The 26,919-nt window shown below is 41.5% G+C and overlaps 2 protein-coding genes across 2 annotated transcripts; both read right to left on the minus strand.

Moving 5' to 3' along the window:
* Positions 1-476: 476 nt before the first annotated feature.
* Positions 477-16,822, minus strand: tspan4b (tetraspanin 4b). Its single transcript, XM_083978122.1, has 8 exons — positions 16,497-16,822; positions 11,690-11,759; positions 10,596-10,787; positions 10,426-10,500; positions 8,835-8,930; positions 7,521-7,634; positions 3,245-3,328; positions 477-1,802 (listed from the first exon to the last, which is right to left on the minus strand). Exons 2-8 carry the CDS (start codon positions 11,756-11,758, stop codon positions 1,734-1,736), a joined length of 699 nt encoding a protein of 232 aa, XP_083834248.1. The 5' UTR covers position 11,759; positions 16,497-16,822; the 3' UTR covers positions 477-1,733.
* Positions 16,823-18,833: 2,011 nt separating this feature from the next.
* mmp25a (matrix metallopeptidase 25a) lies at positions 18,834-25,527 on the minus strand (the record flags this gene model as incomplete). Its single annotated transcript, XM_083977740.1, has 5 exons — positions 18,834-18,952; positions 21,028-21,200; positions 23,213-23,303; positions 23,970-24,083; positions 25,281-25,527. The coding sequence occupies 5 exons, from the start codon at positions 25,525-25,527 to the stop codon at positions 18,834-18,836; spliced, it is 744 nt and encodes a 247-aa protein (XP_083833866.1).
* Between the last annotated feature and the right edge of the window lie 1,392 nt (positions 25,528-26,919).

Here is a 26,919-nt window from a genome sequence, read left to right on the forward strand (position 1 = left end):
GCACACACAGAGAGGACCGCCCCTTTTTGTCGTTCTCTCTCCTCATTGGATAAAGCTTGTAGGATACAAGGAAAGTTTTCTCCTCGGCTTACAGCAGAGCAGAGTGACTGACAGACCTGTGTTTCAGACCAAACACTCTATGTAAGTGATTGCTGTCGGAAGATAGAACTATTTAAGACTTATATTAAAGCAGAAGTAAGCAATCCGGTCGTTTTGGCTAATGCTGCGTTCCAGGCCGGCTTTTGAAACCGTAAATTACAGCTTCAAGTCACAACTTACGACTTTGTAGCGTTCCAGGCAACCCACTCGTGTTTTTCCGACCTGTTTTACCTGTGAAAGTCACTATAACGGCCACTCGTAACTTCCGACCCGCGAACTCGTACCAGATCGAACTGGTACCACTTCACAGGTCGGAAAAACACGAGTTACGAGTTGCCTTGAACGCACCATAACAGTCCTCGTCCCTACGTCGCCACATTCACGCGCATCCCTTGGCTGCACACACAGCCCTTCATGCCGTTCTCTCTCCTCATTGGATAAAAACTGTAGGATACGGTAAATGTTTTCTCCTCGGCTCAGAGCAGAGGGACTGGGAGACCCGTGTTTCGGTCCAAACACTCTATGTAAGTGATTGCTGTCGGAAGATATAACTATTTAAGACTTATATTAACACAAATATATCACTTACTTCTGCTTTAACACAAACATTCTGCTTACTTCTGCTTTAAGATTGTATGTGGTGTTTTTAATCATCATTTTATAAAGACTAATAATTACTTTAAAAAATAACATTTTTATCAATATTGTTTTTATCAATTACTAGACATTTTAGGCGACCCCACATGGGGTCCCGATCCCAGGGTTGAAAAACACTGGTTTAGAGTGTTGGGTTGTGTTATTTTATTGAATGGGTTGGAGATGCTGGTAGTTCAGCTGGTGTTAGCAGTTGTACCTCCCCTTCTTTTGATCTTTTTGGTTGTGATCTCCACTTATTTTTTAGTTGTTTAATATTTTCACTAATGCTTTGAAATAAATCTCCATCTTAACATTCTTTATATGTTAGAGTTTCCTGTTAAGCCTGTTTGAGTGCATACGGTATATGAGTTAGAAGTTGGTGTTACAGTGTGTCTCTTTGTAGTTACCAGTTTTTGGTCGTTTTCGGTCACATGGCTATATGATTCAAACAGGGTCTATAATACAGCACTGATGCTGTATGAGAAACAATAGAATGAAACAGATACAGTTGATAGAGTCTGGTGTAAATAAAGACTGAAATAAGAGCTGTAAAGTTCCTGAACTAGATAAGTTCAAAGTGCTCTTACATCACATGGATAACACAGACTGACATCATGGACAAAGTGAACTCAGTGCTACATAAAAACTCTTGAAAGGCCTGCAGGTCTAAAGCTTTCCTCCTCAGTCAACCAGCAGGTGATGTGACAGGGTGATGAAATCCAGATAACTGAATCCAGACTAGTGGCTACAGTCACAGTCCTGCTGAATGATAACAGAATGCACTGCTTGTTGTTTGATGTTAATACATTTATCTCTATTATTTCATATCTGTTGGAAGGTGATTCTACACCTTGCTGCTGGTTTGTCCACTGCTGCTTTTAGTCAGATGCTGCTGGTTTGTTGGGGGGGATCAGGAGGGGATTTTGAGCCAGACTGAGATCCCTGAGGAGTTAGTGAAAAGCCTTCCCACCACAGACCGGTGATCAGCTGATCTGCAGTCAGTCCAGGTGCTTCTCAGCACACATGATCTGACAGTACATCAGCATGGAGAACACCAGGGCCAAGATCTGAGGAGAGAGGAGGAGCAAAGGGTAAAGAAGCTACCTCAACATGGAACCGATTAACAATCTGAACCGCTGTGAGTCTGATCCTGGGTCAGTAACAGCAGTATGAACAACACAAAACACTGAACACTGTATAGAACACGAGGCAGGTTTACAAAACCAAAAATAACACCAAAAGCGACAGGTGCTGAGGTATATGAGTATAATCGTAGTGTAATACTCATACACATACCTCAGCACCTGTTACTTTTTATAAATTCCCTGTATATAACATTTACATTTACCCATAAATATCACTCACACACCTAACCTTTATAATATTAATGTGTAGGCCTTTTGGTTGTACATTTGTATAGTGGCTTAAAGGGATAGTTCACCCAAAATTTAAATTTCACTCATTATCTACTCACCCTCAAGGGCTGGGAGAAGTTTCAGAGTCCTCCGTGGCTTCTCTGAGTTACAGGGGGTCTCGGCGTAGCAGTGCATGTCCATATAACGGTTGCAAATGGATACCAACTGTCTTCGTAACAAAAAGACACACCAAAAAACATCCAAATACCTCCATGCTGCTCGTATGTAATGTCCGTCTTGTATTGAAGCCCCGAAATGCAAAATTGTCCCGAAAAAATTAAATAAGTCTATTTTTCAAGCTTGTTTTGTAGCGGAAGCTCCTCTTCCCAGTTTGTCCAAATTTGACAAACCGGGAAGAGGAGCTTCGAGAAGCTTCCGCTTTAAACAAGCTTGAAACTTATTTAATTTTTTTCGGGACAATTTCGCATTTCGGGGCTTCAATACAAGACGGACATTACATACAAGCAGCATGGAGGTATTTGGATGTTTTTTGGTGTGTCTTTTTGTTACGAAGACAGTTGGTATCCATTTGCAACCGTTATATGGACATGCACTGCTACGCCGAGACCCCCTGTAACTCAGAGAAGCCACGGATAACTCTGAAACTTCTCCCAGCCCTTACTAAGAGTGAGTAGATAATGAGTGAATTTTCAATTTTGGGTGAACTATCCCTTTAAAAAACAAAAAAAACATTATTTTCTTCATTTATATACCTTCATATTATTATAAACTATAATTCTGCTAATAATCTGATCATTAAGGATCATTAAAATAATAATATCAATAAACCAAATAACTTATAATCTTACTTAAACTACATTTTCTGATATCAGTAATGAACATTTATTCTGATTTGTAGCTGTTATCTTTGGATGTTCATGGTTCCAGTATAAATAGCCTTTAATAGCCACTGTTAAAAAGGAAGGTGGAAATACAACACGTTCAATAAAATGTGAACACTAATTATAAACCACAGGAGAATGAATATTGTGTAGTGTAAAATACATTTAGAACACATATTTATCAAAGATGGTTATCAAAGATTTTAACTGACAACAACAACGAATGATCAAATAAATAATGGAAATAAATACCTGCACAACACCAATACAGACTCCAAACACCAGGACTGAGGGGATGTTAGCCAGCAGCCACTGTCTGGCCTTCTGATAGCACGGCTGCACAGGACAGAGACAGAGACAGAGACAGAGCGTGAGGGAAAAGCACCGGGTGAGGACACAGAGAAGAACACCATGGAGAAGAAGACATACACAAGAAGTAATCCAGAAGAAATAAACCAGAAGAAGAGGTGATGACAAGATGACATAATACAAACATGATCATGCTTAAAGGGATAGTAGCATTTTTTTAAAGTGGGGTTGTATGATCTACAAATAGCCCCTAAGTACTTTAATTGCAGTAGAAGACTCTCTGCACTCCTCCCGTTAGCAACGCCAGCCCATAATAGCCCTGGCCAGAGATTTACAACATACAGTGTTGTGAACAGACCCAAAGAAACGGCCTATTTTCGCAGCCTAAAAGAGGTTTTACCTGAAAAAAAATACACAGTTCCATTGTTCACTATAATATAATTTTTTCCAGCCCTTCAAAGTGCAGGAAAAACACAGTTTTTATTTGGACCTAACCAACTGGAAAAAATTGTATTATAGCGAACAATGGAACTGTGTATTTTTTTTTTCAGGTAAAACCTCTTTTAGGCCACGAAAATAGGCCGTTTCTTTGGGTCTGTTCACAACACTGTATGTTGTAAATCTCTGGGCAGGGCTATGGGCTGGCGTTGCTAACGGGAGGAGTGCAATTGCAATTAAAGTACTTAGGGGCTATTTGTAGATCATACAACCCCACTTTTAAAGAAAATGCTACTATCCCTTTAAGAGACATGATAATTCCATCAACAATACTATCAAGATGAAACTGGTCCAAACTAGTCTGTGAGTAAACAGTTCACCAAGTCATAATATAATAATTCTCCTCATGGTGTTTCCAATCTGCTGCCTTTCTCCTCTCAGATTAAATCTCAACTCAGTCCAGATGCGTGAGTGTCTTTTTACACATGAAGAATGTGCGGAACGTTTCTTTCTCTTCTGTTCGAACACTGCTTCAACTTTCACCCTCCAGTTCACTCATCCTGGGACTGTGCAGACCACTGACAGGAACGCTGCTGTGTGTGTGTGTGTGTGTGTGTGTGTGTAAATGTGTGTGCGTCAGTGCATTTACCAGAAACCACATGGTTTACATTACCTGCTGATTGTCTCCCTGTGTGCTGCGGTCTGGGTAGATTATTTACTAGTCTCCAGGCAACAACATTTATCCCTGATGATTATGGAAATTACAGATCTGTACATTGACTGTCTTGTAGCGGTGACTTATTATATACTGTCGCACCGTGTATTACACAGTGTCCGCAACAAAGACACCAAGGTTTTCACTCTGTATGTAGAGTGAAATTTCATCCGTTTACATTTAAAAAGTGAAAACTGATATGAAGACTTTCTGAAGCCGCAGTGGAAACACAGAACCACGGAGTACTACAGAGACCAGGAGGCAGCAGAGAGTATAATTATCAGCAAACAGCAGGAATGCTATGAAGAAAGGCTCCAATCAGTCCGCAGTAATTACACTGTGGATTAGAATTGAAGGTTATCATGGTGCTGTTGGTCCAAATGCCCACATACAGTACTGTGCAAGAGTTTTTAGATACTAAGTAAAGTGAAGATGCTTTCATGAACAGTCTTTATTTATGGATTAACGTCATACAAATCTACATCATCTGTTGCAGGACTCTAGTTGTTAAATGTCTTAACGGTCTCGGGCCTTCTTATTTATCTGCACTATAATTTTACCACCAGTTTATCAACCCTGAGGTCCTCCGGTGCCGGCCTTTTAACCATACCACAAGTAAGAACTAAGACACACGGGGAGGCGGCATTCAGTTATTATGGCCCCCGAACCTCAGGGCTGCAGAGAATGTTGATGTTTTTAAAAAGAGGCTCAAGACTCACCTTTTTAATCAAGCTTTTAACTGACTTGTTTAATTCTTTCTAATTTATTTTATGCTCACCCCTATTCTTACATTTTTTTTATTATTATTATTCTATTTTATATTATTTAGTTTAGCTTATCCTGTTTTATTGTTTTATTTTTTATTGTTTTATTTCAATGTTTTTGTCGGTTCACGAAATTATTCTATTTCATGTTATTTATTTGGTCTATTTTATACATTTTACTGTTTTTATTCCCTCAGTTTTTTAACTTCTATACCTTTTTTTTTAAATCTTATTTTACTGTTTTATACATTTTACTGTTTTTATTCCCTCAGTTTTTAACTTATCTTATTTTACTGTTTTAGCCCCTTGGTTTTCCAGTGTTTCCTCCTGGGGGCCTTCCACACCGGGAGTTGTTTCTGGCCCACCGATGGGCAGGGCCGTTGTATAGGGGAGAAAGGTGATAATTCTAGGGGCCCAGCGCCCAGTGGGGCCCATAAAAAACCCAAGTAGTCTCATCTTTGTATGACTGATTTATTCTGCATAAGACCCTGACTAATACTCATAGAAATGCTGCATTAGCATCAAAACAAAGTAGGCTAAATAAAAAATGATAATACATACGTAGTCTAAGAAAAAAAGTGGAGAGTCAAGTGGTATAGGGGACCCACTTTAGTATTCTTTCAGGGGCCCAGAATTCCTAGCAACAGCCCTGCCGATGGGGGTGCTGTCCCGTGGATGGCCCTTTGTTTTTGCGTCATTGTCATTCTACAGAATAAATGTGGGATTGATCAGAGCTACCGCATAATGGACTAAACATCTGAAGTGCCTTAAACTTTTGCACAATACTGTGTGTGTGTGTGTGTGTGTGTGTGATTGTGTGTGGTTGTTGTGAAACACTGTCGACGTGGAGCTGCTGACAAAGAGATGAATGTGTTCCAACAGTGACCAGTGTGGTCTGTCTGTAAGGAGCCCGACCAGACTACAGATTATCCAATGAAATCCAGACCATGATCATCACAGGAGTCAAAACAACTCATCCTCACAATTTGAGGCAGACACACACACACACACACACACACACACACACTATGGGGTTCCATTGATATCAAAATGAGCAGAGACTCACGCCGCAACGTGTTTGTGCATGCATGAAACTTGGTAAATGTTGTTATGCGTGCGTTGTTACGTGCAGATTGTATTTCACGTGTAACAAGAAGCTGCGTACTATATAGTGTGTGCACGTTCCGTGTCACTGTTTGAAATGTTGTTAAGCGTTCACACGCACTCGCATTTTCTGATAGGACTACGCAACCGGAGGTTTATGTGCATCGCGCGCACCAGTCCGTGTACGCAATTTTTTTTTTCCTACTATGGCCACGCCAAGACCCGCCTTACTAGGCCTCTGATTGGCTTACCACGATGCCCTCTACTCTGCCGGTTGGGTTTAGGCATGTGAAGGGAGTGGTTAAGGTTAGGGTAAGATTCAGGTATAGGCTTAGCCTTGCAGAGGCAGCCAATCAGAGGCGGAGTAAGGCGGGTCTTGGCGTGGCCATAGTAGGAAAAAAAGTATCGCCTCACGTAGTTGTTCTGTGTTCCATTTTCATCCAGTAGATGGTGCAATTGATCCAATAATACAAGATACAGACAGATATAATTATATGATATTTTATATCATTATTAGATGTAATTGGGAAAACACAGGCACAAAGTTAGTGATCCGCAATCCGTGTATCATTCGTTCTTTCTATTTTCAAAGGTAAAGGTACTTTATTTGTCACATATACAGTAGTACAGTGCAGCGCCCGGGGACCAACTCCAGATCATGAAAACAAAAAAATGACTGGTTTTTCATAATTTCAATTTTAGGCTCGGATAAAAAATACGAAATGGAAAAACACAGGCCACAGGATTGAATTTGATTTGGATATTTATGCCACATTCCAGGCACACTTTTGAACTCGTAAGTCACGACTTACAACGATGTAGCATTCCAGGCAACCCGTACTCGTGTTTTTACGACCTGTTACCTGTAAAAATGCACTATAACGGCATTCCAACCCGTGACTTCCGATCCGTGAACTCTTCGATCTGGTACGAGTTCACGAGTTAGTGGTTGCCTGCAACGCACCGTTAATTGGTCGGGTTTACGTGACCCGGACGTTTGCCCCTCTTGGTTAGCCTATAGTGCTGTTGCTAAGTTTGTTAAGCTTTCACTGCCATGCTCCATAAGAAATATGGAGTTTTCAGCAATATTGGCATCGGTTGCACACAAGTTTTGAGACGTATTGACCGCTTATACACAAACACACACACAGGTGCTGGTAAAGTTTTACACTTTTAGCAAAAATAAGCCTCCCATTACCTCACTCCATCCGTCAATACACTCGTCCTTCTCTATAGAGCAGCAGGACAGGGGCAGCGTTCCATTCAACACATCATGCCAGTCCGTCTTGTTGGTGACGCCACAGCATTTGAACTGGGTAGAGACAGAGCAGTCCAGGCTGTGAAGCTTATGCATTATTGATACAAGCACCAAACCTGCTCAGTGTGTCCCTTTGCATCCATTTCAATGAGAAATCTCATTTGAAATTTTAGCTGCCAGTTTAGGCACATCATTTAGAACAGAATTTTACCCACTGAGCAGATTTCAGTGATTTTGTTATTGAATACAGTTCAGCTCTTGAATTTCCTTAGTTTCTAATATGCAACATATAAAAACACATAGTTTAAAATAAAACACATGATGTGAGAGTGTCTTTACCCGTCTGAAAATGACCAGGCATAGGTAAACTACAGCCTGCGGCCCATATACAGCCCATTGGGCTTTTTGATCTGGCCCTTTGAATATTGGTACAAAATTGTCCAAATTATAGCAAAAAACAAAAACTTTGATGCAGTGACCTACAACACTGCTCCCACTGAAACTGAATGTAAGTTTTCTTTGACTCTTAGGTCATGGCTTTTATATGTCATTTATATGAGTTCACACAAACACTCTCCATCCATCTGGTACTGGCCAGGCCCGGCTGTCAAATTTTAAAACTTAAAGGGATAGTAGCATTTTTTTTTTTAAAGTGGGGTTGTATGATCTACAAATAGCCCCTAAGTACTTTAATTGCAGTAGGAGACTCTCTGCACTCCTCCCCTTAGCAACACCAGCCCATAGCCCTGCCCAGAGATTTACAACATACAGTGTTGTGAACAGACCCAAAGAAACGGCTGGGCTGGAAAAAAATATATTATAGCGAACAATGGAACTGTGAATTTTTTTTTCAGGTAAAACCTCTTTTAGGCCGCGAAAATAGGCCGTTTGTTTGGGTCTGTTCACAACACTGTATGTTGTAAATCTCTGGGCAGGGCTATGGGCTGGCGTTGCTAACGGGAGGAGTGCAGAGAGTCTCCTACTGCAATTAAAGTACTTAGGGGCTATTTGTAGATCATACAACCCCACTTAAAAAAAAAAATGCTCCTATCCCTTTAATGTGGCCCCTGACCTAAAATGTTTGCCCACCTCTGAACGAGGCTAACAAAATTTAGTTTGCAACAGTTTTGAAATGTGAACAAAGTGAAAATAGTGGATGAATTGCATGGGGAAAAAACTTGAATTTTCAAGTGGCCAATGTGTGTGTGTGTGTGTGTTAAAAAGTAGTACCCATGGAGGACTGGGGGCACTTACCATTTTCTGGACATTGTCCCAGGATTTCATTAGTCCAGGATCTGATTGATAAATCTTCATGCCTTCCTTTAATTCATTTTGTGCTTTGGAATCCAGCTACAAACACAGAGAGGAGGACACACAGTCATTCCTTCATCTGTACAGGTCACAGAGAGCTGACACACACAGATCAACATTATATGAAAACATCCATGTGTAAATGACCAGCATTCCTGTCTCTGTGCTCATATTGTACACAGTCAGTAAAACACTCATAGAACTGGTGGAAACAGTCAGTGAACCTCAGCTTTAATGACCGGTTCAACTTCCTCTGAAACCAGCTTTTCCAGTAGCTGCTTGATGTTCAGGAGGAAGTCTGGACCATTCCTCCTTGTTGAGACATTTTAAGAGTCTGGTGTGAGCTGCTCTCTGAGCTCAGTCCACAGCTTCTCCTCTGGATTCAGGTCTGCCTTAGTCTCAACTGTTCATCAGACCTTTTCCATTAGTGATGTGAAGAGTCAATCTTCAGGTCAGTGATGCAGCAGCCTCCTGTGTGGTGTCTATGGCAACAGGACTGATGAACAGAGATGTGCACCAGTTCCAGTGATCTTTAAGCCTTCATCTCTGAGTGGTCTCAGCTGAACGTTCACCTCTGGTGACCGCCTGTCGCTGTGGACTGGAAAAGATCTGAACTATGTGACCCTCTCAGCTTCACGCTCTTCAGCTCTTCCTCATCCTCATCCTCAAACCTCTGCTCTGGTTTCACTGACTGACTCCAGGTTGCTTCTGTCCTTGTCAGTAGTTGAGGCGTTCACACACTCTTTCAGCTGTTTGACTCATGTTACCAATATGGACAAAAGAACATAATGATTTGACATGAACTGACCCAGATAGAAATGTAATATGGGGACTGGTTTTACTGTTTTGGTTGATTGGTGTAGGCCTATATCCATTGTCTGAGTTCATTCTGAATCTGAATGTTTTAGAATAGTGCTTGGTCAGTGCTCGTCCTTTACATTATCTCAAAATTTCGCGAAAGGCTCTCCTCTCTAATAATGCTCATCATAAAATCCATATCTAAATTTTACAGCCTTTATTCTTTCTTTTTTTTCCACATCCTCATAGCACCTCTGGAATGAATGAATGACTGAATAGTAATTTGATTTGAAAGATAATTTGTAATTTTAGTAGGCTACTTTTTCAAAATACACATATTAGTTACAACCAGTCACGTTGTTGTGATGTTACTGGTGTGTGTCATGAATATATACTATAAAGGCTATATATGTATATATGAATATATGGATATATACATATACATATACATATATCATACCATATATCCATATCCATACATAGCCTGTCAGTATAAGATGATATTATAAACTGTATTGTGAAATAGAGACCACTTTTCCTACAATACTAAAATAGACGTTCTAAATAAATTAGAAATCAGTAAAAACATCATCATATTGAAGATTTGTTTGGATGCATATTGTTTGAACGTATAAACATGTATGTTGACAAGGTTATACTCTGTGTTGTCACTGTGTAGGTTTCTTCTGGAACATGTGACAGTATAAAACCTGAACCATGTGGATGATGAGCTCACCTGCTCATGGCAGAGGTGCATGACCAGCACCAGGGCGACCTCGGTCAGGACCAGCAGCAGGAGGATCACAAAGAACTGCAGGACAGAGAGGAGCAGGTGGACAACATCATCACCACAAGGTCTGAGCAGCACAACCAGAGAGAGGACGACATGGTGTGTAGACCTCTCACCATGATCAACAAGCAGCGTTGCTCCTTCAGGGCTCCCAGACAGCCCAAGAAGCCCGTCACCATGGTGATGCCGCCGGCCACCAGCAGCAGGTTGGCGGCCGAGAGGGAGGGAAAGGACAGGGGGAGAGAGGAGAACTCTGCCTGTGTGAAGGACAGCCAGACCCCCACACCGAAGAGACCGCATCCTCCCAGCTGAGGAGGAAGAGCCCAAACACAGCGTTAAAGGGATACGCCAACATTTTTTTCCGCATGATCTTGCCTCACTCCCGAGTCCATGACCAGCAGATAGACACCATCCTTTCGACTGTGCGTGCAGTAACAAGGGAGATAGAGCCGTATCGCCCGTAATTAGCTTAGCTCAAACACTGGAAGTGTATAGGTAGTGTTAGCCTGCCTCCTACCCGAGCCGAAATCAGCAGTCAGAAGCTGATATCATTTTAGCTCTAAACTCTGTAAATGTATCACTTTATCGACATTTCAAACATTTTTAGGCGAGAAAGTAGCCGTTTAGATCAGCAGTGTGTCGTTAATTTGTCTAAATACCAGCTGTTTACAATTTTGTTTGGACAAATTTGGCGCTACTCAAGCTAGCCGTTGTGACCAACGCACTTCCGGTTACTCTCACAAAATAAAACACCTGTTGCCCTTTACATAGAGAAAACCATGACGATAGAATTTGTGCTTTTACTTTGAAATAGGAAGCTAACCTACCCTCGATGTAGCTAGCTTGAACCAAAATAAACCGTCTTTGCTTGAACCCTCCGTTTTGACCGATCTTGTCCCGTTACCGGCATTTGACCGCTCACGGAGAGTTTTGTCAGTTGCTGAAGAGTTTCTCTGATGACTTTAGGTGGAGGCAGGCTAACACTACCAATGCACTTCCAGCGTTTGAGCTAAGCTAATTACAGGCGATACAGGCTCTCCCTTGTTACTGCATGCACAGTCGAAAGGATGGTGTCTATCTGCTTGTCATGGACTCAGGAGTGAGGCAAGACACGAAAAAAAAATGTTGGCGTATCCCTTTAATCACACAACACACACACACACACACACAGGTTCTTCATGTGTCTGATAGAGATTAATAGGCTACTGACCCAGAAGATGAGGTTGAAGATAAACATCAGGTATTTGACGCAGCACAGACACTTCCGTGACGCAGACATCCTGCAACAGACAGAGGAGCTTCATCAATGATTCACATCAGCAGTGACTTTATTCATGTCTGGATCAAAGCTCTGTGGCTCGGTGTGGGTTAAACAGCTGACTGTGGTGTGTGAATCACTTTATACACAATTTGTCCCACAGCGTTTTTACAGCGGGACCAATGTCTACGCTGTGCTGCAGTGGGGGGAGGACGTGTCCAGGATGAACACACCCACTCTGAACCAGTGGACATCTCTACACAGGGCTCTTCTGGCCTTACACCTCTGTGGAGTCATATGTGACTACGGCGGTCCCAAGGGCTCAACACACTGCTACTGTAGAGCCACTGGACATTTTAATATTACATTTTTCAAGGGATGCAAGAGTTCGTCTTATTCAATTCAAAATTATAAATTGTTTTTATTGGACTCCTTCCAGATTATTTAGATTAGGGCTACTACCCACATCAGATTGTTGGCAATGCAAATCTGAGGAAGGTAATTTAATTCATGTTTTATGGTCATGTGATAAAGTCCAGCAATACTGGACCAATATTTATGATGATTTGTGTGAGATCACAGAGATACAAATGTCATTTAGCCCTAGATTATCTATTTTGGGTGATTATTCAGTTCTGGTAGGAGAGGATAAACATATCAAAAGTTATGTCCAAACCAGTTTTATGATTGACAGACAAATACTTATCAGAGGAAGACGGAGGGGGTCAAGAGTGGGCTGTGAAGGTGGCACGAGTTGCAGCATTTGAAAAAATGTCATATAAACAACTGGGTAGATTGGATCTATATAAAGCAAAGTGGGGCAAATACATAGCCTAAAAGTTGTAAAGGGTTCCTGAAATGGGTTACATGGTGGAGAGATGCAAGCTGTCATTATTGTGGGTAAATACAGAACAGTGCTTCTTATTTATACTGTAACAACATCTATTGCACATCTGTCCGTCCTGGGTGAGGGATCCCTCCTCTGTTGCTCACCCTGAGGTTTCTCCAATTTTGCCCTGTTAAAAGGGTTTTCATGGAGTTTTTCCTCAGTGGATGTGAGGGTCTAAGGACAGAGGATGTTGTTACGATGTCATGTAAAGCCCTTTGAGACAAACTGTTTGTAAAAACGGGCTAACAAATAAAATTGCCTTGCCTTGCCTTATTTGTTTGCACTTTATTAAGCTATTATTGCTTTTATTTCTTCATTTGTTAACCAATTATCTCTTAAATGTAGTGATTACTTTGTGTTGTATTGATCTTGTTTGGAATCATTTTCTGTGTCTAATTTTGTTATAGTTATTTTGTGTTTCGTCTACATGTGTAGCTGTAATAGCTGTACATGAAGGGTGGTGGTGGTGGTGGTGGGGGGGTTACTGTTACTGTTGTATTGTTGAAATAATGAAAATAAAAATGTTAATCATAAAAAATATATATTAAATTGAAATCCTGAATTGTGTGTGTGTGTGTGTGTGTGTGTTGTAGTACTGTATCTGACTGAGTGGTCCTCACACACCACTGACCCCACACAGGAAGTCAAACTGCTGACAGGAAGGAAGCTCCCTCCCCTGCTCAGTAGACCTAATTATACTGCACAAGGCATTTCCCATGACCACCGCGAACCTGTGACTCACAGGAGAGCTCAGAGCTGGTACCGAGGACCAGGATCCAGATCAGAACCACGGGTTAGAATTCACTCTGGTCCATTCTGACTGACAGCTAGAAACATGCTGTTCTTGCATTATAGTGCAGGGGTTCAACACAGAGCTCAACATATTACTGATGGAACCCAAAACTTTACATACGTATGTCAACAAAGGTGTGAACCAGAGGCACTTAGGAGTAGGTTCATTACCTTTAATTCCCAGTGCAATCTTTTTTTAGATCCGTGGGGCAGAAACGCAATCTGCAAGGTATTTCCGGGCTTTCCCTCATCAATCTCATCAAATACACAATCCAACAACTCCAAAACGCTCTGGTGGACAAGTTGTGACCTGCACATTCACCGCGCTATGAGATAATAATGTAACATTACAAGACAGAGTTGTTTTCAAGGCAAATGTGTAGCCGGAACTACATTACAGACTGATTTCAAAAGCAAGTAGTTGTGAGTATTTGCTTCATGCATCATAATGTTACATAATTTTTTACGCTATTATTTCATAGCGTGGTGAATGTGCAGGTCACAACTTGTCCACTAGAGTGTTTTGGAGTTGTTGGATTGTGTATTTAGTTTGATGAGGGAAATGCGAAAGTACCGTGCTACTCGCGTCTCTGCCCCGCTCATCTAAAAACAGCTGGCACCGACAATTAAAGGTAATGAACACAACTAAAACTATAGGTAATAGGTGAATTTGCAAAAATGTTGAACTATCCCTTTAATAAGTCAAGTCAAGTCAATTTCATTCATAGATCACATTTAAAAACAACAATTGTTGACTAAAGTGCTTCACAATAGATTCATTAAGCACAAAACTATATACTATAATTGCTCTCCCTCATTGAAAAATCCAGATTCTATGAATATTGATGAGTATGCAAATGCGTCATGACTCGCGTCCGCCCACCGCCACCGTGTTGCTATGTAACGGCGGTGCGTGAAAGGGGCATATTATAATAAATAAGACACTGTCTTCACTGAAAACATGATTTGTGAAACTTTGTTGGGTCTCTGAAATATTAACGATGTTATTTTGCAATATGATTTCTAATTTCTTATTATGAGCACCTACACACACACAAATCGAATGTGATGGAGTAAAGCAAGTGTGTTTGCAGCTGGAGTCATTGTCCACGCAACGGCACAGTCTGGACACTACTGTCAAAAGGAAAATGTCCTATGATACTGAGACTTAAAGGGACAACGAGGAGTTTCTATTCGGTTATAAAAAAGTCTCACGTTAATGTGGATGAATCTCCGCTACCCACACTTGTTAATGGGCCCATTTTCGATAAATATATCGTTCTGTCTCTATCGTTATTTTGTTATTATTAGTGGTGGCGGAGATGCTGGTCGAGCCGACCAGCGTTTTTTACTTTCGGTTTCGCAACGAATCATGAGAATAACGCAGCTGAATCGCCGTTTATGGTCGGAACTACGGTGGTATGTGAACCTCTTTGAACCTCTGACTTTAATTATTGATGAATGAAAACATGAGTCTGTCTTGCGCCGGTCAAAAGAATTTTACGGTGCGCGCGGAGGCTCATAAATGTAGTGTGAAAACGCTTCGCTTTTCCAAAACTCCTCGTTGTCCCTTTAATGAGACATAAAACAAATATCATTTGTATTATGTAAATAAATTATTTTGATTCCTTGATTTGGTCTGACTGAGGCTGGGACTGGAATAATACATTTATTGTTATGTATTTTACACACTCTAGACAAAAGCAGTGAATTCACAAGTTCACTTTAGGAGAATTCATGTTTTGTATTTTGAAAGTTTATTGGCTGTTACAGTCTTCTAGTGGGTAACTTTGAACCAGTCTTTGGTTGAAATTTCACACACTTTTTTTCACAGTTTTGATGTTTCCACTCCATGGAAGTTAGTGCAAACTGAAAATAGACTCGGGATCAAGATAATTAAAGAATAAGAATTCCCCAGAATCATCACATGAGTGGATAGAAACAGCCTCAAGGTCTGCTCTCTACAGTAACCGTCAGACTATATTTCTTCCAGCCTCTCATGGTCTCTCTGAGAGAAACACTATAAGATCTAAGGTCTATATGCAGGTTGAGTGTATCTACCCCTGGAAGGAAGACCTACTTCCTGTTGTGAAAAAAAAAAAAAAAAAAAAAAAGCAGAGTGGACGTCAGAGCTGACAGTGACACTGTGATGAGCTCCAGTCAGTCTTTAAAGGGATAGTTCACCCAAAATTTAAATTTCACTCATTATCTACTCACCCTGATGTCGACTAAGAGCTGGGAGAATTTTCAGAGTCCTCCGTTCCTTCTCTAAGTTACGGGGGGTCCGCGCAGCAGTATTTGTCCATATAATGGTTGTCAATGGATACCAACTTTCTTTGTCCAAAAAGACACACCAAAAAACATCTAAATACCTCCATAGTGCTCGTCTGTAATGTCCCTCTTGTATTGAAGCCCAGACATGAGAAATTGTTCCGAAAAAAATTAAATAAGTCTATATTTTAAGCTTGTTTGTAGTGATTTGCACTGACCGGCGGAACAGTTTCTCATGTCGGGGCTTCAATACCAGAGGGACATTACAGACGAGCACTATGGAGGTATTTGGATGTTTTTTGGTGTGTCTTTTTGGACGAAGAAAGTTGGTATCCATTGACAACCATTATATGGACAAATACTGCTGCGCGGACCCCCCCAGAACTCAGAGAAGGGATGGATGACTCTGAAAATTCTCACAGCTCTTAGTCGACATGAGGGTGAGTAGATAATGAGTGAAATTTGAATTTGGGGTGAACTATCCCTTTAACCAGAGGGACAGAAGGAGCAGAGAGTTTGTGATGTGATGAGGCAGCACAGTCAAAAAGCTGCTTTATAACTTAACCCGCCTTCATTTCAGATGCTGTCATTATCATTTTGTGTTGGGAGCAATCCTTCACTCTTTAATGCACTGCTGTTGGTCATGGCAGTCAAACAGGCTGATGAGATCTACAGACTCACACACACACAGAGGAGCCAGAGCTTGTAAAGTGAACACCAACACACACTGTGGTTACTACGCTGAAAGGAGTTCAGGTTGTTACAGAGTCTGTGATGAGTGGATTCAGAGTTATGAATCAGATTTACCTGAGGGAGAGTTCAGGTCTTTCAGATCTGGTCCTGCTCCTGGTCCTGGTCCTGGTCCTGCTCCACTTGGTAACTCCTGGACTTGGTCTTAGCTTTGTTTCCCTCCTCAGATCCTCTTTGGACCGGTCCCTGAACCAGCCAGGCCTCCAGACCACTTTCCTTTCTTCTACTCCTCTGTTTTAGTCTCCACTGAGTCGAACTGGTCTAATCCCTGGATCCAAACCTTATTCTGACTCCTTATGGTTTTTACTCTTTTGTTTCGTTCCCGTTTCTGAACAAAACCCTCTCCCTCTCCGTCTCCCTCTCTTTCTCTCTCTCTCCTTAACTATTTCCAGATGTGTGTGTTGTTGCCCGTCCTTCTCTATGTTCCTCCCCTTCCCATTTTTTCCTGTCGCTTGTCCCTCCTCCAGACCCACAGCAGCCTCCAAAACTTTTTTTTTTCTCCCTCTTTGTTCCAGAAACTCTAGGTCACTCTCCCGCTCTCTCTGCCATGCGCGCACACACACACACACACACACACACAGACGTGCACACTTCCTTTCCTGTGATAGTGGTGGATTGACCTCACAGTGCTGATCATTTCCACACCACACTGCTGTTGTTCAGTTAGTTAAAAGTTTGTTGGAGATCTGTACCTTTACCTGACATTGTAGCTCATTGTTGTACAATGTCTGGTGTCATGCAGCTGTTGGTAGAGTGTGTTGTTGTTACTCTGCAGACAAAGCTCTCATGATCTGGACTCATTAGAACATTGTAGCTGGTGGAGACATGAACTAGATCAGTGGTTCTCAAAGTGGGGTCCGGGGACCCCCAGGGGTCCTTGAGAGGGTTCAAGGGGGTCCCCAACTTTTTCTCAAAGTTTTACAAATTTCTGAAAAAAGTATTATTATTTAATAAATGTCTCTAAAATTTTCCACAAATTCACACCATTGGCCCTAATTTGAATGTACATTGACTAAAAAAGTAACATGATTCAGTCTCAGAACAAATATTTGTGTATTTCTGGTGTTTATTTACAAATTTTGTCCAATTGGGGTCCGTGGTCTAATTTGTGTCAGTGTAGGGGTCCTTAATGTAAAAAAGTTTGAAAACCACTGAACTAGATCATCTGATGCACTGTGTGGCGTTTAAAGGTAGAGTCCGTAGGTTTGTTTGTTGCAGGTTGTAAACACAACATTCAAACAGTCACGCCCCCCTGGACCTGACAGCAGTTGCCAGAACGGCCTTCAAAGTTCCTGTTTGAATGTTTGCTACTAATATTAGTTACTTCTGATGGACAATGACTTCCACCCCCATGAGGGACATCCTGACCGGACTAGAGAGCTCCTTAATATATGTGAAGGAGCGTTATCGCAGGTCCTTCCTCCCTGCAGCTGTCAGACTCCACAACAAGAGCTGTTCTCAGCACTAAACATGGTTGGAATGTGTATACATTCCAATTCAACCATTCTTATTATTCCTTATTAATCATACTCTATTACAAAAACTGTGCTTTAAATTTCCTTGCTGATGTCAGCTGCTGCAACCTTGTCAATTTCTCCACTGTGGGATGAATAAAGGATTATTTTATCTTATCGGCTCACTGCATCCGACATGGGCCCGACACTGCAGCTCCAGACTGTATTTCCTCTTCTTCACTGCTAAGTGTGCATCCATCATTTCTCCTGGCTTGATGCCGTCCTGTCGCTGTGTTTTATTCAAGCCAATGGTGCCACATGTCCAACTTCACCTGCACTCTGTCATTGGCTGGGGAGAACAAAACATCAAAATACTACTACTCCCTACTATTACTACTTTTCTCTGTAAATTTTGCACCAAACTTTAAGAAAAGAAAGGAAAAAAAAGCTCACATTAAATCCAGTTTTCCACTTTTTAATGAGTTTGTTAATTTTACATCAGCACTTCACCATGAACACAATCTGCTTCCTTTTCAGCAGGAACATGATGTGTTAAACATGCAAAACTCACCTAAAACATAAAACAAACATCTGGACACACAATGTTTCATATACCATCTGTTATAAGTGAGACTACGTGTGCTTATTTCACAGATGTAGCACAGTAACATGTTAGTTTATGTATCTAAACTGCAACATTTATATAAAAATATTCTGTGTAAAACTCAACACTTCAATATCTGTGCAGTCTGTATCTGTGATGGTCCAAAAAATAACGAGAGCTGATCACTTCAGAGGGGTGTGGCCTAACATCATAGAGGGATTGTCATGTGTCTTTGGGTCTGACAGGTGAATGTAACTGACTGAAAGGCAAAGAGCTCTCGATGCAACGAACACAACAAGTCAGTCAAATCTGTCAGACCCTGAGCTGGGACCTTCCTCACGCTGCGGGCTGTGGGCTGAAGGAGTACTCGGCTTTATGATGCATGATCAGCTTGTTGTCGACGAAGTAAAAGCTGTCCGAGCGCGTCTCAAACGGGTTGGCGATTATCTCCTCCACTGAACACAGAGAGAGCGAGAGAGAGAGAGAGAGAGAGAGAGAGAGAGGAGGTCAGCAGGAGGCAACAGGAAGTTCAGGTCCTTCATCCTCCATAGGGTTATACTGTATTGAGAGCCTCTTTTTCCTATAGGGCAAATGATCCAGCAGGTGGATGCTTCATAGCCTGAGTAATGTAAATTATATGGCAGCAAACAACACCTGAGAGCCTGAGGATTCCACTGTTAAAGGGACATTGTGTAGGAATTACTCCCATCTAGCGTTGCGGTTGTATATCACAAGCAACTCAATGGTATTTTTCATGCTGCATTCACATGAAATTGGGCAGACGGCAGACGGACGACAGCCGCTGCACGTAATGGCATAAACAAGCCTTTATGTAACAAAACAAAGTAGTGAATGGTGTGTGTGTTCACAGTGATGTTAAGTGAATAATCTGTTTTCTTTCATATTGCTCCTATTAAATGTGACAACAGATTTCCAGCAATTTGTCTGATACTGATTGAGAAGTGTTTCCATTTCAGTGTGAAATATTTTTTCATCAGTCCAAACCCACCTCACACGAGCATCGACAATCAGATTTTTAAAATGTATTTATTTGTAAAGGTACATTGTGTAGGAATTCTGCATTCACGTGAAATTGGGCAGACGGCAGACGGACGACAGCCGCTGCACGTAACGGCATAAACAAGCCTCTATGGTCCGTCAGCACGAGGCAAAACAAAACACGTGACAATATGTTGTCATGGCGATGTGGTATTGTTTACCTGACCCACGTTTTACCGGCTTTTCCTCGACTTCTGTGACTAAAATGACATCTGGTTTGTTAGCGACGGCCGTCTGCCCGACTGCAGGTGAATGCAACATCAGTGTAACGCTCCATTCCTCCTCACTGCGTTACCGCGGTGACTTTTCACAGACGCCACTTCCACCTGAGCCGACAGCTCCGGTGTCTCCGCCGAGTTTCCGTGGTTTCCTACCGTCACGCTGCCACTGAACGTAAAAACATGGAGACACCACATGGCAGCCAGCACCGAGCTTACAGTAACAGGAGAAGTTACACAATGTCCCTTTAAATGTAGTTATTTGATTTCAGCTCAGCTCAGCAGCAAATGATGGTTGGTGAACAACAAACAGGAGCCGCACTTTGGGATGCAACATTAAGGGCTGGTGACACACAGTCAAGTTCCTCCATAGACCAGCCTGTCTGATTTCAGTGAGGCCTACAAGGATGCAATATCTACATAAGGACATTGGGACAATTTTGATCAATCTCCAGGCAACAGAAGACCATGAGCCCTTTATTTAAACTATCATGAGAGTTTTAAGATATTTGTGCTTGCAGGGAATGGGAACACTAACACCAACACCATTCATACATATGTATTTGTATATGAGAATGTTGTTTTGCATCTAAATAAGGTTTACCTGCATTATGGTTGAAATGGTCAATGTGTGTGTGTCTATATCACCAACCGTTCAAGAGTTATAGACCAAAATGTACCTCCATGGGTAATGAAAAGGGGTTAGAGGTTGTTGAGTACCATTTTTTAATAATCAGATTTTGTTTTAGTGGTCTGAGCTACAGGAGAAAATGAATGAGCAAAATTCAACTAAAAGAAAGATAAAGATAAAGGAGAACAACAACCTATCAACAAAGAAATATGTGTCCTTGTACCTGTTAGGAAATATTTCTTATCACCAGTCAACTCAGTCTGGGACCTTCTGTTCCCCTCTGGATAATTTCACTTCGATCCTTAGGCAGGTAATCCATTAGAGGTCAACATAAAAGTGTTGTCATTTCCTTTTAATTTGGCTCTTAGTCTTTCCATAGGAAAAACTCAAAAAAATGGCTTTGTACCACTGAGTTACAGTGGGAGGTTTCTCACTGATCCAGGTAAATAATATACATTTTCTGGCCAAATTTGAGTAACTTTTGATAGGAAGATCATAGCAGCCGTAATTCGGTCACGTCCTTCCAAGCGGCACCAAGCTCCTGTCTCTATAACATTCCATTTTGTCTGAAGATACATGATTTTTTAACATTAAAACGTGTGTGTAAAAGTGTCAGTGGTACCTATATCTGGATCCAGGTCAGGTAAGCAGTAGATGTGCTCACAGGTGTTGCTGCTGTGTGGGATGCAGAAGCCGATCTCAAAGTCAAAGGTCTTGAGCAGGAGGTTTCTGAAGAAATGTCTCTCGATCAGACGGAAGCGGGTCAGGGCCCTGCTGCCCACCGTGAACTCCAACCTGAGGGACGGGTAACCAGCCAATCAGATCACAGTGACAACGTCTGCATTACAAAATACAATACCTGTCATCTCCGACAGAATCACGTTCACAGGAAACTGAATATTTGGAATAAACAAAGCTGCATAAATTAACAGGGTCAAGGGTGAACAGGGTGAAAGATGTTGGTTTATGTTCAGTGTGAATAAACACTTTATCAACTTTTCCTGTATCTCTGACCTGCAGGAGCTGTGGAAGTCAGAACAGAACACGAACCAGTTTTTAAAGGGATAGTTCAACATTTTGGAAAATTGGCCCATTGCCATAATCCCTATAGTCATAGCAGTAGGTTTGTTACCTTTAATTTTCAGTGCAAGCTGTTTTTATAACGGCAGAGCAGAGCCGCGAGCTGCTCAGAGCTACGCTATGGAGGCTAATGGAATTTCTTGGTTTCCCTCATTAAACTCATCAAATCCAACAACTCCAAAACGCTCTGGTGGACAAGTTGTGACCTGCACATTCACCACGCTATGACATAATAATGGATTATTACGAGACAGAGTTGTTTTCGAGGTGGATTCATGCAAAACCGCTAATGCGCTTTCCTGTCAGGGGCAGTTTTTTGGCAAGTAGTCTCTGCATTTAGTCTTGTAACATTCCATTATTATCTGATAGCGTGGTGAATGTGCGGGTCACAACTTGTCCACCAGAGCATTTTGGAGTTGTTGGATTGTGTATTTGATGAGTTTGATGAGGGAAACCAAGAAGTTCCATTAGCCTCCATAGCGTAGCTCTGAGCAGCTCGCGACTCTGCTCCGCCGTTCTAAAAACAGCTTGCACCGACAATTATAGGTACCTACTCCTAAAACTATAGGGATTATGGCAATGGGCCAATTTGCCAAAACGTTGAACTATCCCTTTAACTAGTTTCTATCTCTGTCAGTACTCAGTCATCACCACAGTAATACACAAAGTGCACAGTCGTTAGATTTGACTGTAACTAGTTGTTGTGGATAAAAATCTCATGTTAGTGAGTACAGCATCATTCAAATTTCTCAGCTGGGGGTTGTCACAAAAGGTCTCACTGACTTCAGACACAATATAACCACCATCTTTCATTAGCCTTGACTAAAACACTTGCATCACTAAACCACAGGCTAAATTCTGGATGCGAACCTCATCTTCTTGTGATTTAGGCCCAAAATCTGGTGGAGCAAAATCAATAGACTCCATTCCTGTGCTCCTGGGCATGAACTGACATGACTCTGTGCTGTTTAAAACCAATAAATGGAATTAAAAGAAATGAGATTGTCAACCATTTAGCCATTTATAGGACTGATTCACTCATTCATCATCATTATACTCAGAGCAACAATTCCTGCACTGTGATAAGATCAGCCAATTCCCTGGAAGAAGTCAGAGGACGTGTACACAGTGTCTCCATGATTTCATAAACGGAGGATGTAAACACATTTCTAGTGGCCCCAGAGGGGGGAAAAATTCCAAATACAAAAACATTAAGGCCATGATGTGGACTGATGTGAAGACTCATCCTGACGTAGGGACTGTATAAATCATGTGTGTCAGATAGATGAGTCTATTTCTCTCAGTAAATTGTTGATTTTTTGTTGAGACTCTCCCATGGAAGAGAGGGATGGTTCCTAGTCACACAGCAGTCATTAAAGGGATAGTTCAACATTTTGACAAATTGGCCCATTGCCATAATCGCTATAGTCATAGCAGTAGGTTCGTTACCTTTAATTGTTGGTGTCACAACTTGTCCACAAAAGCGTTTTGGAGTTTTGGGATTTTGTATTTGATGAGTTTGATGAGGGAAACCAAGAAATTCCTTTAGCCTCCATAGCATAGCCCTGAGCAGCCTGCTGCTCCGCTCCGCCGTTCTAAAAATAGCTTACACCGACAATTAAAGGTAACGAACCTACTGCTACGACTATAGCGATTATGGCAATGGGCCAATTTGCCAAAATGTTGAACGATCCCTTTAACGATAGAGTCAAACGTGTTGGACTTACGTGGCTCCTATCTCTCTGACGGTCAGGACCGCGGGGGAGAACTGGTACCTGATGAATCTGTTTGTATCAAGTTCAATGACGTCTTGAATTTCTGGAAATAAAGAGAGAAGAGCAGAAGAACTGATGTGATGTGATTGGATTGTACCTTATTGTCCCAAAGGGAAATTTGTTTTGGGCTCTGAGCTACTGCACATACACAAAACAATACATACGAAACATTCATACTAGTACTTTCCCACATTAAAGCGCACATTTAAGACAGTGAAGGGTGCTTCCATTCTATACAAATAAATCAATAAAATCAATAAATCCGTAAAACTGATCAAACCAGCAGCTCTTAAGTTAAAGTGCTACGTGCGCAGTGGTTCAATACAAATAAAAACTAAACTAAAAATAAAACCAACGGTTCATAAATAAACTAAAGTGCTACATTCACAGTGTTTGCGTATAGAAATAATAAAACAATAAAGCTATACAAAAATGGTAAAACCGGTTAAATTAATAAAACCTACAGTTCTGAAATAAAATGCTACATATTACTGTTTAATGCCTTAATGGCGGGAGGTGAGAGGATGGTTTGTCATAAGACCCTAAGCCCACAGGGTCTAAATTCCACTGAACAGAGCAAATCAAGTTGTTATAAGTATCCAATCACTCCTGGTAATGTAATGACTGTGGCAGCCACCGGGGGTCACTATCAGGGCTTGTTCTACATTCTCCATCTGGATAAATGTGAGAAGAAAAAGATGAGCGCTACCCGCTGGGCAGTGTTTCTGGATGTCCAGGATGACCACTCCACTGCTCAGGTCTCTGATCTTGAAGCGGGAGAAGTTGACGTTGTAGATGTTGTCCTCTGGAGAACACAGGTACTCTGCAACACATCCAAGCAACAACATCTTAAAATCCACCTCTTTCATAATAAATTAAAGAGAGCAGCTACAGTGTGAGATCAGCATATGTGATATATATGATTGAAAATGTGAATTTCAATGTAAATGTGACTGTAAAATGGAAATGTGGAGATGATTCCCAACAGAGAAAAGACTTTGACAGGACACTGGTGTTATGAATGAAACAAGATTAGTAATAAATCCTACAGGATTGAACACATCACATGTGGGGACGGGGATCTGCTCAGTTTCTGCTCATTAATGTGTCAACAAAACAGCATCACACTGACATCAGTTCCCATATTCCCGCCCCCATCTTAAAGGGATAGTTCACCCAAAATTCAAATTCCACTCATTATCTACTCACCCTCATGTTGACTAAGGGCTGGGAGAAGTTTCAGAGTCCTCCGTTCCTTCTCTGAGTTACGGGGGGGTCCGCGCAGCAGTATTTGTCCATGCAATGGTTGTGAATGGAGCTCACTTTTCTTTGTCCAAAAAGACACACCAAAAAACATCAAAATACCTCCATGCTGCTCGTCTGTAATGTCCGTCTTGTATTGAAGCCTCGACATGGGAAATTGTTCCGAAAAAAATTAAATAAGTCTATATTTTAAGCTTGTTTGTAGCGGAAGCTCCCAGTGTCTCAGTTCACTGCTCTTCCTGACAATTTCTCATGTTGGAGCTTCAATAAGACAAGAGGGACATTACAGACGAGCAGTATGGAGGTATTTGGATGTTTTTGGTGTGTCTTTTTGGACGAATAAAAGTGAGCACCATTTACAACCATTACAACCATTAACCCCCGTAACTCCGAGAAGGAACGGAGGACTCTAAAAACTTTCCCAGCCTTTAGTCGACACGAGGGTGAGTAGATAATGAGTGAAATTTGAATTTTGGGTGAACTATCCCTTTAAAGTTATCAAGGTTCCACTATCAATCATCACCAAACCTAAACTCTGTCCTCGGGACAGCACAGGGGAGGGGAGGGGAGGGGAGCTACCTGCAGCCCTAACTAAAAGCTCTGTCATAAAGGAAGGTCTTAAGTCTAGACTTAAATGTAGTCAGAGTGTCTGCCTCTCTGACCCATGGAGAGAGCTGGTTCCACAGTAAAGACATGGAGGAACGCTGACAGTGTCACAGACAGAACTAGTTGTAACTGGTGGAGGAACACAACTCACCCCTGGTGTAACGCTTCAGCCATAAGACGCGCTGCGGAGTCACCGGTTCACCTGGGATCCATTCCCCCACCACCTCTCCATTCTCCACCGCCGCCCCCGCTGAAATGAAGCCGTTCCATTGCTCCATGCCTCCATCGTCCGCCATGTCTTCATCCGTCTCCCCTCCTTCACTCTCCTCATTCTGGTACTCCTCCTCCTCCTCTTCCTCCTCACTGTTTCCAAAGGTGATTTCCTCCTGGCTCTCCATCTGGCATCACCAGCTCCTCCCTCTGTCAGGAAAGTGTTGTGATTAAATCAGGCTCAATTTGTTAAAAGTGTCTGTTTGCAAAGTGTGGCCGGTGCGACTGCGGAGGATATAATCCACAGATCGGCTCTTACACAGAGTGCTGCTGGTGTCTAAACTGATTATGTCAGTCTGGATTTGGCAATCTGAGCCAATCCCTCATTAAACCTGAACACGGGCGCTATGGCAACACCTGATGGTCAAAGGGCTTTATAGGCACATTGACCAGACAAAACAAAATAACATTGGTTAGAAAATACTTCTAAATATATAGACTGAATCACCATGTAATCTAAATCCTCCATCAAAATGTATTTTAGTTAATACAAACAACAGGATTCTCTCCACTCACCTTTAAAGGGATAGTAGCATTTTTTTTTAAAGTGGGGTTGTATGATCTACAAATAGCCCCTACTTTAATTGCAGGACCTAACCGACTCGCGTATCCCTCTCCGCCCAGGGTTAGCGCCCGCCGATCAGCAGTTGGTTAGGTCCAAATAAAAACTGCGTTTTTCCTGCACTTTGAGGGGCTGGAAAAAATTATATTATAGCGAACAATGGAACTGTGTATTTTTTTTCAGGTAAAACCTCTTCTTCTTCTCACAACACTGTATGTTGTAAATCTCTGGGCAGGGCTATGGGCTGGCGTTGCTAACGGGAGGAGTGCAGAGAGTCTTCTACTGCAATTAAAGTACTTTGGGGCTATTTGTAGATCATACAACCCCACTTTTAAAAAAAAATGATACTATCCCTTTAACCTCCCTTCTCCACCTCTGAATGTGATTTGTCTTTAAATCTTGCTTGATGGATTTCCATCGCTGCCCCATTTAACAAAGACACATTCAGGATATCCACTTCCTTGTGTTTGTATCACAATGTTCCAAAATGTATCTCAACTGCAGACACAAACAACTTTATTATTAAATGTCAATGATGCACAATTTAAGTCAGAACCATATCACAGTCTTCTTGTGGTTGTGGTCCACGGCCTCTATCATATTGAACTTGACTTTATGGTCACATCAGACACGTTTAATCTTGTGCTTTTTTGTTTTTCGACTGATTTCATGCAAATATGACTTTTTATGTACATTTATTTGTCACGACTCAAAAACATTTATTTTAGGGGCAAAAATTATAATTCCCAATTCTCCCAATTTTTGGGAGCTTGGCTACCACTGATAATGTATCAAAAAATCCAAACAAAAGTGGTCCAATTGCATAATGTTGCCCTGAGGCAATGAATGAAAAACACTGTTTTCATATAAACAAAAGTCTTTACTCAATTATGCTTCTTTACACACACTACACGTTCACAATATTTTTCCAATGTTGTTATTGAAATTTAAATGTTAA

This window comes from Trachurus trachurus, assembly GCF_905171665.1.
Source record: "Trachurus trachurus genome assembly, chromosome: 8".
Classification (NCBI taxonomy): domain Eukaryota; kingdom Metazoa; phylum Chordata; class Actinopteri; order Carangiformes; family Carangidae; genus Trachurus; species Trachurus trachurus.